The 15,671-nt window shown below is 44.9% G+C and overlaps 1 protein-coding gene across 1 annotated transcript in view; it reads right to left on the bottom strand.

Moving 5' to 3' along the window:
• Positions 1-14,371, bottom strand: part of CCDC39 (coiled-coil domain 39 molecular ruler complex subunit) — a 164,574-nt gene extending 150,203 nt beyond the window's left edge. Inside the window, exon 1 of the mRNA XM_086944364.1 lies at positions 14,160-14,371. Within this exon, the coding sequence (XP_086800490.1) occupies positions 14,160-14,249 (90 nt within the window). The 5' untranslated portion in view covers positions 14,250-14,371. The remainder of the gene's footprint in view (positions 1-14,159) is intronic.
• Positions 14,372-15,671: the final 1,300 nt, after the last annotated feature.

The following is a 15,671-nucleotide window of genomic DNA, read 5'->3' as shown; positions in this document are numbered from 1 at the left end:
AGATCAAGCTCAAATGTATTTCCCCTTCTTCTGTCCATTCCTCTGGTCTTCAGGTCTTGATCTTCTCTTAGACTAAAGTCCTGAACTTCCATGCCTTCACTTCAGCAAACTCCCTTCCAGGTTCCAATCGCATCCCCGATGACACACTGATATAATGCATTTTTCCACAGAAACCCTGGAGTAATCTTCAATACCATCATGAAACGCGAAGCACTGAATCCAAGTCACCACTTCCTATTCTGTATGGGTGAGGCTCTAATTGAAAAGTGCGCTCAGATGTCCTGCTTGCTCCATTCAGAGCAGCACTCTGAATGGAGACACTAGCACAATTCCTTCCAGTTCCACAACCCAAACCTTTGTCACTCTGCCCTTTAATAACTAGAGTGCCAGCAGTGTTTATAACATATATTATGTATAGATTGTATATTGGTTCCGTATTCTCCTTGGCCTCTGTCAACCACACATTCAGGACCACCTTTATCCCCAAACTGCTTGCGCTCAAAGGGACATTGTTCATTGTTCAACACATTACTTGCTATTTTTCAAGACAATTAAGATTGATGAGTTGATACATGATAATAATAGAGCTCTCTATATTTCAAAGCATTCAAGTGTCCAAAGGACAAAAAGGAGGATGTTAACAGATCTGAAGCAACGATTTTCTGAGACTTCAGCAAAACTAATTCTTGTTGTTCAGCTACTCACATTCCCCTAACAACAAGTCCAATTTTGAGGCCAGTTGTTGCATTTACTCTTCTGTGTCCAATTGTGGTGGTGCCATAAGGTAGATGTCTATAGTGGCCTTAATGTATCACCAACTGTCACTCAACTTTTCACGTTTGGCTATCATCCATGTGTACAAAGGACTAGGGGGGCCTTTCAATCAGTCTATAATGGAGGGAGTGTGGTGGTATCAATCAATTTACATAGTGGTAAACAGCCATCATTAATTTGCCGATGGATGCCATCTTTAAACACAATATAGAGGCTAGGCTATTTGTTCGAGTTCTATAGGGGTGCAGTCTGTCATTGCATACGTGTTGAAAGGTGGCTATTCAATGCACTATGTATGTAAGTGTATGGTATTTCTATAGCACAAACCTAGCCAAAAGGTAACAGAGTGTCGGGGAAGGTGGTCATTTAAATCACTATGGAGGGATGAAGAGGACATAGAATGGTTGCTATTTAAAATGCCATTGGGGAGCGGGTGGCAGTTGATGGTGCCTCCCGAAATCACTTTTGTACAATATAGCACACTATCACTCAGCATCCTAAGGAGGCAGTCAATCAATGTGCTAAAGTAGCATGCTATTTAACGTCACATCCTTGCATGCCCCTGGAAGGGGTTCATTCAGCCTGTCAGGAGAAAGGGCTATTGTCATCACAATTTGGGAGAGGGATTTTGCTCAAAGTGAAGTGCTGCCATGAGGGCTTAGCTCAAGAGAAAAAACGAGGAACACCACAACAGAGGCACATTCAATGTCCCATAGAGTACTGTCACTTAGTTCGGAGGACAAGGATAGCTCAAAGAGATGCAACTACAAATAAACAAGTCAGAACCTCCAGTTACTCAGCCACATTGGAGAACTGATATTCACCCTCAAAGCACTGAGGATGAAGGAGTGCAATCCCTATTAGGCCTGATGTGTTTGAGGAAATGAACAGCCCAAACCAATGGGAGTAACTAATAGCGATAGTCCCAAAGAAATACAATGGAAACGTTTAAATCCTCCTAGGCATGAGCCACAAAAGTAATTGAATAAGAAAGGGACCCACTGCTTAATATCAATGATAAAAAGAAACCCCTCAAAGGGATGAGGATACTCTCCATATGTGACCTCCACAAAGGATATCACCAATTGAAGCTAGAGTAAAGCTCCAAATACATAACAGCATTCGCAACACAAAAAATGATTTAGTTACAAAAGGCTCAGCTTTGGCATTTCGTCAGCAGAGTGGATTTGCCATTAGGTGATTCAGAGCCATACAGCAGATTGTTTTTTTTATAACTTAATGTCATTGCTTTTTCTAAAACACAGCACAGGCATGTATACATCTGGCAAGACAGAAATAAAAAACTTGCAATTTTCACTACATACAGGCCAAAACCCCAAATTCTGCAAAATATCTCACACCCACTGGTCATTGCACACTTAACCAATGGTGTGTATTTGTCAGTGTTACCTAATAAAGTCTTGCATACTGATCCATAGCCCCCAAAATCTTTGATAATTTTGTAGACACCCACTGAACTTGTAAACCGTTTTCTCCACTGACGCACAGCCAGTCTGCCAGTGTGGATGTACTGCTCCTCCTATATCTAGCGATTTTACACTTAGCCAACATCAAACCAATTCCCGCCAAGATTTTGGAGCTAGTTGTGGCATCCCAGTCGTTCATCTCCCTTAGGAATACAACTTTTGTATCTAGGACTACCACAGTCATTATCTCTCTTTGGATCTGCCGCCAATAGTCTGCAATTATTGGAGAACCCGATATAAAGTGTAAAAAGGTGCCATTTTCATTGGTATGGGGTGGATAGCGAGGGAAGGGCGCCCTACCCATATACCCCAATCTAGTTGGAAATATGGCAGATTGTTAATGTGTTCAACTATAGTGACAACCAGTAGCGGCTCTTGTGCCGGCAGAGTGGCGGGCAGAGGGTGGGCGACGGATGACAAACAACAAAAGAAACATACAAAAATGAACAACTTACCTGCCACATCGCCGCTCTTCTGCTACGTCCTCACCAGCACAGACTTCCAGAATCCTCTGAGGCCAACCCTGACCCTGCTCTCATGCTACTGGCAGGCTGCTGGCATGAAAGCAGCATCAGGATTGGCCTGAGCACTGAAGATTTGTGCTCCCAATGAGACTGGGAGCCTGTACTTGCTGTCTTTAACCCGGCAACGCAGCTCGAGATGACCACAGCTTCAGTGTGCATGTCGGTTTGGCCGTCCTGAGACGGTCAGCCAAACTCACATGCGCACTGACAACAATGCCCTGCATACCAGTCCCCCTTGATGACGGCCCCCAATTAGGCTCCGCCCCAAGACTCAGCTTTTTAAAGAAAAATAAAACGATAATATACACTTTTATTATGGTTTTATTTTGAAAGTTTTGAGGCTGGTGTGGGGGGGGGTGGGGGGGACGCTCCTCTGCCGTAGCAGAGGAGCCGCTGCTGGTGACAACATTTTAGTGTTGGGAGCCACTGAAAAAAAAAGAACACAATGAAGCATTGCACAAAGTCTGTATTGTGTTTCAAGAAGCAAACATAATACAAAGCAGGAACGTGCAAGTTGCAAAAACAGAAATATTTTATCTATGGACACAATTTCTCTAAGAAACACATGCAGACAGAAAGAGCAAAAGTAGCTACTCTTTATGCAACCACTGCAACTAACAAATGTCAGCACGCTCTGCTCCTTCCCAGGGATGATAAGTTACTGAGCTAGATAAATAAAAACTACAGCATAGTGAGCCCCTCCCTACAAGAGCTGCCAAAATAAGGACATTAATGCATATTGTTGCATTAATCATCATCAAGAGTGAAGTTTTCAATGTGGAACAACTAGTCCTCCATCACCCATTGTGGGATACTGAACTTACAGAAGACGCCAGACCAGCATGTCTGGATGCCATATTGGTGTAACACAAGAAAAACACGGAGACAGCCAGGCATTTCATCGCATACACCATCTAGACCTGTGTAATGTTGAACATAGTTATTCAGAGGCTGCTTGGTAGCCTTGTGGGCATGTGAGCACCACCATCTTTTATACAGGAACCATTTCAGAGTTGTCACCGCTCACAGCCACTTCTCACTGTCTTTGGAAATCCCATAGCAAAAATGAACTTATTGTTGGGGTATTCGACATGCATACCATTGCCCCATTGTCCACAAGCCAGCATACTACATTGTCCACAATCCAGCATACTACATCCCGAACTCCCTGAAATGTGCCCTGCGTGAACAGTCAATTGCAGAAGATGCCTAATATTTGCCTTGATAATTGTCACACCTTTATCCATCTCACTCAGTCAAATAAAATATGTATAAGACAAAGACACAAATCAGAGACATGTTAAACTCTGAATCGGCATCCAAACATTAAGAAATGCCGAAGATCCCGGTCGGCTCGATGAAGCCATGGATATTGAACACATTAATGCATTCTGTAACATACAGGATCAGGCTTTCCCTGGTTAAGTGTGGCAGCTGATTGATTGATGCAGAGTGAGCTGAGTGAGCACTGTTAATTGATCCCTTTGTTTCTGCTGCTAGAGAGAAATGTAAAACAGTGGCACAACAAGGTGACAAAAAGCCTGGGCTCTGATCCTGAGCTGAGCCAGAGAAGTATGACAATTCAGGATGACCCATGAGTTCTACAGATATTTTTGAGGCTGGAGTTTGCAGGACAACGGGAAGTGAAACTGCACTCCAAGGTAGTTTTCCCCCTATGTGTATAATAAAGTGTCACTACAGACAAAACAGTAAATCATACTAACTTTCCCTATTAGTGTTAACTAACATTATAAGGCCTACTCCAGGTCAATATTTAATCCTGCTGAGTATCCTTTGCGCCAGCTACCTGTACGCAGTTACCGGGCTGCGCACCACAGTAGCCTTACACCTGCAGCCCACACACGTGTGCACCCGTGTTTAAGTGTAACCTTTACTCTTGGTGTGTCCCAGCGGCCTTATTGCAAATGGTAGACACTGGAAATAAATACTTATAACATAAACATGACCGCGGACACCCTAGCACAGTTTGTACTTAACATGTATATCCCCAAATACTCAAACATGAAATATCACTGAAATGTGCGCCCAGTATCAACACGTGATGTCAAGGTGTGGTTCAAAATTAAGGGCTACCCAAATGTAACACACAGTTAGGTGCACAAAATTATATCTGTAAACAAATAAGCAGTCCAAAAGGACGGGTTTCAAATATATGTACAAATCTTCTTTTTATTCTGTAAGTTATTTTAAAACTCTTGGATATATGTGACAATCAGACAGCTAACACATTTCATCCAACACACTGCACTACATCTAGGTAAGATGCAGAATAGATAGTATCATAACTTGTGATATATATATATATATATATATATACACACGTCTCTAGGTCTAAGCAGATTGCAGTTCTGAAACATCACATCAAATGTGTCCTAATAATAATTTGCTCACAAAGTAAAACAAGGTCTGCAGTTAGTATTACCAATATATCTTCCAGAGGCCTAAAACAAACCTTCCAAAATGAGAACAATGTGGGGTCAGTCCACCCCAGAAGAGCACCAGGATCAGTACCCAAGAAGCCGGCATACTGAATATCTAGCAAGTATCGGACTGTTACGCCGGCTTCTTTTCGTCATGTGTACAGAAACGCGGCTGTGGAAAGATATTATCTGCTCCTTCAGGGTATGCTTGATGGTGAGGACAACGCGATTCTGAACACCTATGGCCCACAAATTGATGATGGGCAGTTTTATGGAGCCATGCAGGCATTGCTAGAGGGCAGCGTGGGGGCCCCCATAATCTATGTGGGAGATTTTAATTACATAATAGATGGAAACAGAGACAAGCACCCACCCGACCGGGTATGAAGCCCCGGATGTCTGACTCCATCTCCCTGGTTATGGATAACTTGAGTCTAGTGGATAGCTGGAGCACACACCACCCACAATCGGCAGAATTCACATGCCATTCACTGACACACAGCACATACAGCTGCTTAGATCGACTGCTGGTGGGAGGGCAGATCCAGAGATTATTCAGTCAAGGGATCACTAGGGGAGATTCCTCTCGGACCATGTGCCAGTGCTGTTACGTCTACATTGAGGGTGTGGGGGAGGTCACAAGTAGTCAGAAGATGGCGCATGCCCTCTGAACTCCTGACCGACTCAGCTAGTCGGGAAACATTTGCAACTGCCAATCAGGAGTATCTGGAACGCAACTAGGGTACTACTACTTCTAGGGCTAATGAATGGGAACCCCTTAAGTTGGTGATCCGGGGGCTTGTATAGGTACCACATGTGATGGTCATCGGAAATTGGTAGCAGACACTGGCGCCTGTGAGCAATGATTGGCTGAACTTTGGGGGGAGACGGACTCAGCAGAGGTGCAATGGCAAATTCTACATGTTCAAGGCTCCTTAAGTAAAAAATGGGAAACCTTAGACTGCCACACACTTACTGCATACCACCGGCCCCTGCACAGGAAGGGTGACAAGTCCGGTCGGTTACAGGCCAGAATATTGAAGCACGAATGTTAGATCACACCTATATTGCACTAACAGGCGCCGGATGGGCGATGCGTGATGAAACGTTGTAATATTCTTGAGGTCTTAGTGGACCAATTTCAGGGTGTATATTGATCCGGGATCCATGATCAGCTAGGGCTGACAGAGCCATTCCTTACAGGACTGGACCTACCTTGTCTCTCACAAGATGAGGTGAACGATTTAGAGGAGGCTATTATACTTTAGGAGCTTAGGCTTACCTTGCTGGAGTTGAATGCAGCAAAGGCCCCTGAGGGTTATGTCTTCCCAGCTGAGCTCTTACAGGCCTACTACGTAACACTGATGGAGAAACTACTGGAGGTGTTCTTGGAGGCTCAGAGGGTTGGGACTCTGACTCCTACTATGCGCAAGGGAACCATTTACCTCATACTGGAGCCGGGAGGCGACCTGGAGGATACCTCCTCGCACCGACTATGATCAATTTTGTCTTAAAGGTTCTCTGTAAGTTGTTCGCAAGACGCTTGTAGGGGGTGGTTCGTGGGTTGGTCCATGAGGACCAGTGTGGGTTCATGCTAGCTTGTAGCATGCCGCATTATCTCTGGCGGTTAACATATGTACTACATGAGACAACTGGTAGAGACCAAGATATGGCACTAGTATCAATCGACCTAGAGAAGGCTTTTGCTACTGTCAACTGGAGCTATCTCATGGCAGCACTCCGGGGGATGGGCTTTGGCCTGGCATTTCTGGGCTGATTCAACTGTAGTACAAAGACCCAATAGTACGGATTTGGGTGGGCGGCGAGGTATCAGAGGCATGGCCTGTTGAGCAGGCACTCTACAGAGTTGTCCCCTTTTGCTCCCTTTGCCGACTGTGGAGCTGATGGCAATATTACTGCGCAGGAAATTGGGGCCTTGGGGTCTATGTGTGGGTGAGCAGAATCACATTGCCTCCTTAAATGCAGATGATGCATTGATCTATCTCCACTCACCCGGGTCGCACTCTTGATGAGACACATGGCTGCTTTTGTTCATGTATCTGGCGTGAGAGCCAATATCACAAAAACGTTACTGTTTCCATTGAGAAGGCTGGCTATGATACTGCCTGAACATCTGCCCGGGCTCTGTATTTGCTGGAAGGGTATGAGTTTCACTACTTGGGGCTGATGGTTGAACAATCAGAGGACACCTACAGGTGCCTCAATGTGGACAGGGTGTTGAGGGGCCTGACTGGGTCGATAGACTTTTGGAAGACCCTGCCCCTTTCAGTGATTGGACAGGCAGCCATTGCCAAGATGGTTGTTCTTCTTGGTTGCCCATACCTCAATCAGAACTCACTGTTCCCTCTTGGGATGGACTTCTGTTGTCGTCTTGATAGCTTGTTAATTTCTCAGAGGTGGGTTGAGAAGCGCAGTCGAGTCGCCCTGTCAGTACTGAAGAGGGAGGATGAGGGGCTAGCGCATCCGGATATGCAACTCTACTATTTTACAGCACACCTCCAGCATGTGGCTTGATGGTTAACAGACACAGATAATTGGGAGAAACTACTATTGCGGGGTATAATTGGTGAGGACACCTTTCTGCGCCTGCTGATGAGAGATGCCTGCCCTGGTGACCTGATCCCCTACCTGTTACAGCATGTGGATCTGGTGTGGGAACCGGCGGTGAAAAGGGTGTTTTACGCACGGCCCCCTTTGACAGGGAGTTGCAGAACTGGGACGTTGAACCCTTTTGGTCCATAGATCAAGACACGTCTATGGAAAGATGGAGAGAAGGAGGTTGCCTTTTAGCGGGGGACCTTTACCCGGGGGAGCTTTTCCTCATGTTTCAGGATGCACACAACACCTTCCAAGTAGGGCAGGGTCACTTCCTCTACTACGCCAAGCTGGAGAACACAGCCAGTTAGATCTGGCACACCCACCCGGCTACTCCACTGCCTTGTGATACACTGGGAGGTCTGATTTGGTGGGGCGAGGGAAATACATCTTGTTGTACTTTCCTATAAAACTCTCGGGGAGGATGCCTCTACAATTCTCTTTCAGGGGAGGGCAGCATGGGAAGCAGACCTGGGCAACCAGATCGAGGACTCAGATTGGGATCTTTCATGTGGTCTGGTGCAGAGGTTGCACTTCAGTTGACTACATCGTACATATATAACTCAGGGATGTCAAATTCCTGTATAACTCCTGCTGTGCTCCTCAGAAGAGACCCTACGAGGGCAGCAAAATGTGTTTGCTGCAGGAAGGAGGGAGCCACCATTTTGCTTTCAGCATGGTGGTGGACACAAGTTTTAAACTTCTGGAGGGAGGTGGTCCCTAGAGTGGGAAAAGTTACAAGCATGGAGATTCTTTGCACACCGGTGGCATACTTGCTGGAGATGGCAAAGAGACCCCAAAAGCTCAAAATGCCCTACAAATTTCTGCAACTTACATCGCTCCTGGCTAAGCACAGAGTAGCCATAGGCTTGATGGGGTCCCGGCGTGCCGAGCATAGACCTTTGTATTTGAGATGTGTTGGAGTGGGTACTGTGGGTAACTTTTTGACGATGCCTCTTTTGCTCACTGCTTGAAGAGCATTAAATCTGGCTCTCCTCGCGACCCTTTACCGGCCAAGATCCTGAAACAACTTGATCTGGACTCCCGTCGTGTTGTGATGAAACTCCTCAACTCCTCCTTGATAGAGTCATATGTTCCACAGGAGTGGAAACATGCGATGATCATCCCTCTGCTTAAAAAGGTTGGAGCTGATGCTTCTAATTTATCCAACTTTAGGCCTATCTCACTGTTGCCCATTTTTTCTAAGATCTTGGCACCATATACATATCTCCCACGCGGATGAGAGGGCTCTCAAAGCAGTAGCGGCTTGGAGGCAGCTGCTGGATGAGTCTAATACATGTGGAACCTTGGACTCTGACCAGGGTGAATCGGTTGGTTAATACATAAATTGGGTACACTGATATCATCAGATGGGGTCATCTAGTGTGGATGTATTGAATGCATAAGTTAGTCTGGCTTTTAGACTTGGTGTACACAAGGATTTTTCTTTTGTTCTGCTTGTAGGGCACAGCAAGGCTGGATGTGGAACATGCTAACTACGCAGTTGATATGACATGTTTACTGTTTTGCAAAAAACGAAAAATAAAGGGTTAAAAAAACTGACTGTGCTGGATCGTAATAGGACAGCAATGTATAGTCTGGTGCTGGTAGATTTCATTAAGAAGTACAATATGGTACAAGTTTAAAAATCCCAGCATAATAAATGGATAAAACAGTCAGATATGATGTGACAGATGACATTTATATTTGGGAAATACAGAAACTTTAAATTAAGCCAGGGCGGAATTTAGGAAGTTCCGCTACGCAGAACTCCGCAAAGAGCAAAAACCTGCTGTTATATAAATGCTGTTCACAGTGATTTTCAGTGCCAGGTGCTTGTCCGCACTATGCAATCATCGTGAACGGCACCATGCACATCGCAGGTCGGCACGGCTTCCTTTCTGCTGCTCGAGTAGATTTTTACTGGAGCTGCAGCTTTCTCAACGCAAACGGACAGTTTCTCAATGCAAGCGGTCGCAAGAAACCGCGACCACTTGCAATGAGAAATCTGACCGCCAGCGTTGAGAAATCTCGCCAGGAGGTTGATTTTCCACACTCAAAGTTCACCAACTTGATGTTGAGGATTGGGAATGAGGAAAAATCTCGCCGGGAGGTGGATTTTCTTTGCTCGCCAACTTGACATTGACGAACGCGAGCAAGGAAAAACACTGAGAGCTCTGCGTGACGTGGAGTGAAGAAAACTCCGCGAGCGGAGCAGAGTTCACCGCCCAGGCTTACTTTTAAAAGTCCAAGAATCTGGGGCTGTATTACATACAGTGCCCCAGCGATGCAACAGGCGTGATCACCCATTTCTGTATCATAGAAACGTGTGTATCCCCTTCTTTAACACAATGTCGGTGCTATCATAGGGAGGCATTCCCTCATTGCGGGAGAGGATTGTCCCATGCACATGTGACAAACACTTAGCCTCCGTGCCGTATTATGGATGCAGCCGCAGGAACAAAGAGACTGTCAGGAGGCGCACTGACTGTGACCCACAAAGAGGTCGCAGTTGTCTAGTACCGATACTTTCTATGCATCATTACTCGATTGCTTCATTTCCCTCCCTGTCCAAACCCACTCACCCTGCAATTTTGGGCACTCTCAGCATTTCCACGTTCATCCAATTCACAGAGACTGGTGAATAACTCTTGATTTTGGTAATTGGATTGATTTAACTGCCTATCAAGACCTTGAAGTCTTGGAGGAGAGCTGTCTTCACCAGGCACCACTTGTTGGTCTTGGACCATTGCAGGCGACTCTCACACATGGCTGTCTGACCTTGCAAAAACATTTTTTGTCAATAGATCAGTACCTATACTTTACAGTACCTACAACTGGAAGGTAAGACCTTGGTTCCATGTTAAATATCTGGCTGCCAGGTGAATTACCAAACACTCTTTCATATTCCCATACAGATACATTACGCTATTCGTCTAATAGTGATGCCTCTTGAGCAATGTCTTTCTTCATCCACACTTTGTCTCTATGAGCCACTCTTCTCTGCGTATTTACTACGCAGAACCTCTGCCTCATCCTATATTGCTGACTGATTCATCTGCCTTTTACCGATTCCTTACTCCCATAACCCACTTCTTCCACTCAACTGATGTGTTTCCCTTCCCCTTTTTCGGAGCTCCTACCTCTTTTACTGCATCGCCATCTTACTCCACAGGCGCCCATTGTCCCTAGTAAGTGACTTTTCCTTCTATTTATTCAATCTTATCGACCCACCATCTCTAGTAGTTAATCCTTTATTGTTTTTAGACCACAGTGCTCTTCACTATTCCTAGTCCTGACAATGACCTCTGACATACTAGAGCTCGAAACGCAGTTAACTTTAGGCAACACATAGACTCGCTGACCCTCAATGGCATATAATTCTCTGGAGTCAGGATTCACTTGTCTTTTTATGTACACACACTTCACTTTTTCACGTTTATCACACTGTGTGATTACTGTTCAGAGCACTGCCATTTTGGCCGCTAATGTAAATAAAGTATTTAACAACTTTAATATTTGGTGGGTTATTTCTAATATATTTATCATTTATAGGACTGATCTCCAGTCCTGGATGCATTATGCATCCAAACACTATAGAATGTAACCTTGAAATTAGACCACAGGGAACCGTTGTTCTATTTAAGTTATTAGCATATATGGCATAAGCACCTAGAAGACTACCTGCCATCTTGCTGAGAGGGGTAAGGAGCTGGGAAACCCTGTAGATAATAAGTGAGGTGCAGCCTATCACAGGTGTCTATGGGACATACTGAGGAAGAAGACTCAGGAGACCTTGTGGTTTCCTATTGGTTTTGTGATCCTTGTTGTCTGTGGGTCAGCGGCCTCTCCATCACACATATGTGCAGGAAACGTGAAGACTTAGACTGTGATCCCAGAGGCCCAGTCTGGGCTGGCATCTTGAGTCAAAATCTGACCTGCCTGTGTCATTGTCTTGGCGTCAACATCAGGGCCAGATTGGTCATAGCGGGCATCAGGCATTTCCCAGAGAGGCTACAAGGGTGTGGGCTGGTTTTGCAGCGGTGAGGGACATTTTTGTTACTGGGAGCTGGTTTTGCACCGGTGCTACAATATCGGCCCCCAGTAACAAAAGCAGCAGTGCTGGACACTTGAACACCTCATGGGGGGCTGGTCCGACAAAATTGCCAGGACTGCTTTGGGTTCCCAGTCTTGACATGGTGAGCATGTGGATGGCTGTATTGCTAATAGAAGATCAGCCTGGGCATGAAAGACAACACAAGCATAAGATTGATGCGTGGCTGCCCACACCAAGCCCGGAGAATCATTTCGGGCATGGCAGCACCAAATCTGAAGAATCAGCACGTGAGGGCCTCAACTGTCTGCATTGTGAACACGCCTCGCCTAGGACCATTGCTCCCTTATACTCAACAAGTGCAGAAGCTCACAGTATTCCATGTCGAAACTGGGCCGCCAGATGTACTGCTTGCCGTCAGGCACTCCATCGGCCAATACGGGGATCCCTACGGAGTTGCCAACAGCACACCACCTCCCAGAAACAGGAAAACGGGCAAGCAAGCTGATAAGATAGTGGGGGGCTGTCTGAAGGACCACAGGTAGTAAGAAATGTTAAAACCTGAGCAGTGAGAGACTGAATGCAAACACATTTGAGGAAAGATTTGCACTGAACCATAGGCACGCTTATATACTATCCTGAAGGGGGTGGGGGGGGTGAACCACCAGATCAGATAGTGAAGTGCGGCGTTGGGGAAGGAGTGAATACAGGAGCTGCCTTGTCCATCAGTGCCAAGGACACTAACTTGTGTTCAGACTACATTTGTGTGGTATTCATTCTAGTGTGCATTAAAGCACTTTTCTTTTTTGAAAGTCAACTACTGTGTTAGACATTCATTTCCTGCACTGCTGTGTGGTTGTTGAGCTTTGAGCTTCCTCACACTACATCCCTGAGGAGCATGTGACTCCTCACTATCGCTAACACTCAGAGTGAGGTGCTAAAGGGTTTGCACTTGGCCCAATTTGAAGACCTATAGAAGGACGAATCTTTAGACCTCAGAGGCATATGGCCCCAGCTCCCAAATTTCAGAGACATACGGCCCCAGTTCTCACAGCAGAGGTCAATTAGCGCATTCTTGGGCCCTTCCCCAATGAAGTCTTACAATGGTTGAGAGAATGATTCCTTATATTGGCCACTATCCCTTACTTTATAAAGTCCTGGCACATTTTCGAAATATTAGACTTCCGCCACACACCAGTTGAATTGTAGGACTTGTAGTTAACCCTGGAAGACCAGAATCAAAATACTGCGTTCAAACCCTGGAAGACCAAAATCAAAATACAGAGTTCAGTGTAAGGATGTTTAATTACCCACGTGGTAGTAATGTTCCTCACGGGGTTATTTTATAGCTTTTGTTCCACTTTCTTGTTTTGCGATTTTAATTTCATGTTGAAAATATGATCTGCTGAGTTAATAATGTATCTTTATTATTTCTTAGTAACAAATGATAAATAAAAGTTGAAAAAAGTTATGTTTCCTCCGATTTCTTGGGTCCAAGATCTTTGTAAACTAAGCTTGTGAGAAGGCAGAAATATATATCTTCGCCCCTGGTTGGTAAATTCCTTGCACCATTTCGGCTTCAAACAATGCACTAGGCAGATAACGACATACACATGCACCCTATTTTAAACCCCAATAGCCTTATGAAGTTCATTATGGGATGTCACATTGAGCTCATTATTAGCCCAAATACATAGGGAACAATGGTAAAGTTATTATATGATAATGAGACCACAGGGTCCAAATATTACCGATCTCCAATTTAGTATCAGCCTACTGCTTCTCAAACGTAAAACTGTATATTGGAAGAGGATTTTCATTGTGTGCGCTGGCTATTTGGTTTAGTGTTCACGTTTTATATGCAATACACGTATATTACAGGCTCATTGTAAAATGACATTTCAAAGTATGTATTCACTTAATGAAACGAAACGTTCTTTGAGAATAGGTTACCCTGTACATTCAAGAACTACACGTTTTTTTACCCTTTACTGGACTAACCTGAAATTGTTCGAAAACAGCACACGTTTGGTTATGTATGCTAATACAAATATAAACAGCAAGCTGTAATTAGTGGATGTTTTCACAGGATTACCGAAAGAACCCTATTTTCACATTAAACAAAATGCATCTATAGTTAGTGCATTTTGATAAACGTATATCCTCTTCTTGTTGTGATACCATATTTACGAGTAGGTTTTTATATTCTCGCTGTATTGATATGCATCTCTTAGCAACCCGGCACTCAGTTGCTGTCACTCACTTCATCCTCCAGTGCTTTATTTTCCGCGTTGGCCACAGGGATGGCGAAGCAGTCATCCCAGGCAATCTCTGCAAGCACGGCGCGGCTCATGGTGGCGGTGGGCGCCCGGTGGGTGACTTTAGTAGGGAGCTCTGTACACAACGCTCTCTCCAGCACCAACGCTGCGAGCTCAAGGATTCGATTCGGCCAATTGTTGGTGCCGGGGCGGCCATAGCAACCGCTCTTGGTTACCAGAGAAAACCGGAAGTGTAAGAGGAGCAAGACTTCCGTTATGTCTGAAGCTTCTGGGAAGGACAGGCAGCGAAACTAGCCGAATCATAGCGGCCATCTTGAAAGAGTGTTTTCTCCTCCATGGAAATTATAGTGAGGCGCGACTTTACGCTTAAAATATATATTCTAAAAGTATTTTTATATCAACTAATTTTCTTTTATCTCCAATATAAAATACAGTTTTATAAAAACCTATTTTCACTTCACCCTGAAGTTCATTTAAGGAACGCAGGAAAACAGGCACTTTACTTTTGCTTTAATTTTCTTTGTTTTGCGTGAAGGACGAAAACCTCAAGAAAGCACACATTTTAGCCTCTTGAGTCCTGATGCTTGCAGTTCTATATACCGGTCATAGCAGCCAAGGTTTCAGATTGGTATGTGTGACATTTTCATAAGTGTAATTATGATTGACATTCAAGGACTATGAGTGACAATTTCTTTCGAGCAAAATCAAGCAATGAAGCCAAGGAAAACACATAACTATAAAAAATGACACCCATTTGAGCAATAAGAAAGCCTAAGAATATCTAAAAACTAATGCAAAGCACCAGAAATGGAAGGGCACTAATCTAGTGCTAAATTTAGTTAGGCTCATGATTATGATGCACTAAAAGTAAATTAAATAAGGATTGAAGAAGGTACTAGTGACACTTACTAATCTGTAGCAAGCAGCATGTGACTGGACATACAATAAAGAATCAAACATTGCAGTGAGTGTGTTCAATTCTTATAATAATAATAATAATAATAATAATACAGCATTTTATAAAGCGCGAACAGCTACCTCACAGGGAGGTGTCCCGGCGCCAGAAGAACAGGCATAGCCACGAGGACCAGAATTAAGCGCCTAGCGCGGTTGGGTGAAGAGCCAGGTCTTCAGCATTTGCTTAACGCAGGACTCGGATGGGGCCTGCTGAAGCGCTGGGGACAGGGTGTTCCATAGTGCCGCCACATTGGCCGAGAAAGATCGTCCTCCCAACCGAGCCCTTTTTGCTTGTGGAACTGCAAGCTGAACGCTGCAGTTGGAGTGGAGAGAGCGGGCCTGGATGTATCTCGGCAACCGAGCTTTCAAGTAATTTGGGCAGGTGCCATACAGAGATCTAAAGGCCAACGTGAGTGCCTTAAATTTGATTCTGCTGGCTACTGGTAACCAGTGAAGTGAGAGAAGGTGCGGAGAGACCGACTGCTTAAAAGGAATCCGCATTAGCAGTCTCGCAGCCGCATTCTGGACCAGTTGTAACC

The sequence above is a fragment of the Lissotriton vulgaris genome, chromosome 11, assembly GCF_964263255.1.
Source record: "Lissotriton vulgaris chromosome 11, aLisVul1.2, whole genome shotgun sequence".
Lineage (NCBI taxonomy): Eukaryota > Metazoa > Chordata > Amphibia > Caudata > Salamandridae > Lissotriton > Lissotriton vulgaris.
The sequence above is the reverse complement of the archived record's forward strand: the minus strand, read 5'-3'. Positions and strand labels throughout refer to the sequence as shown.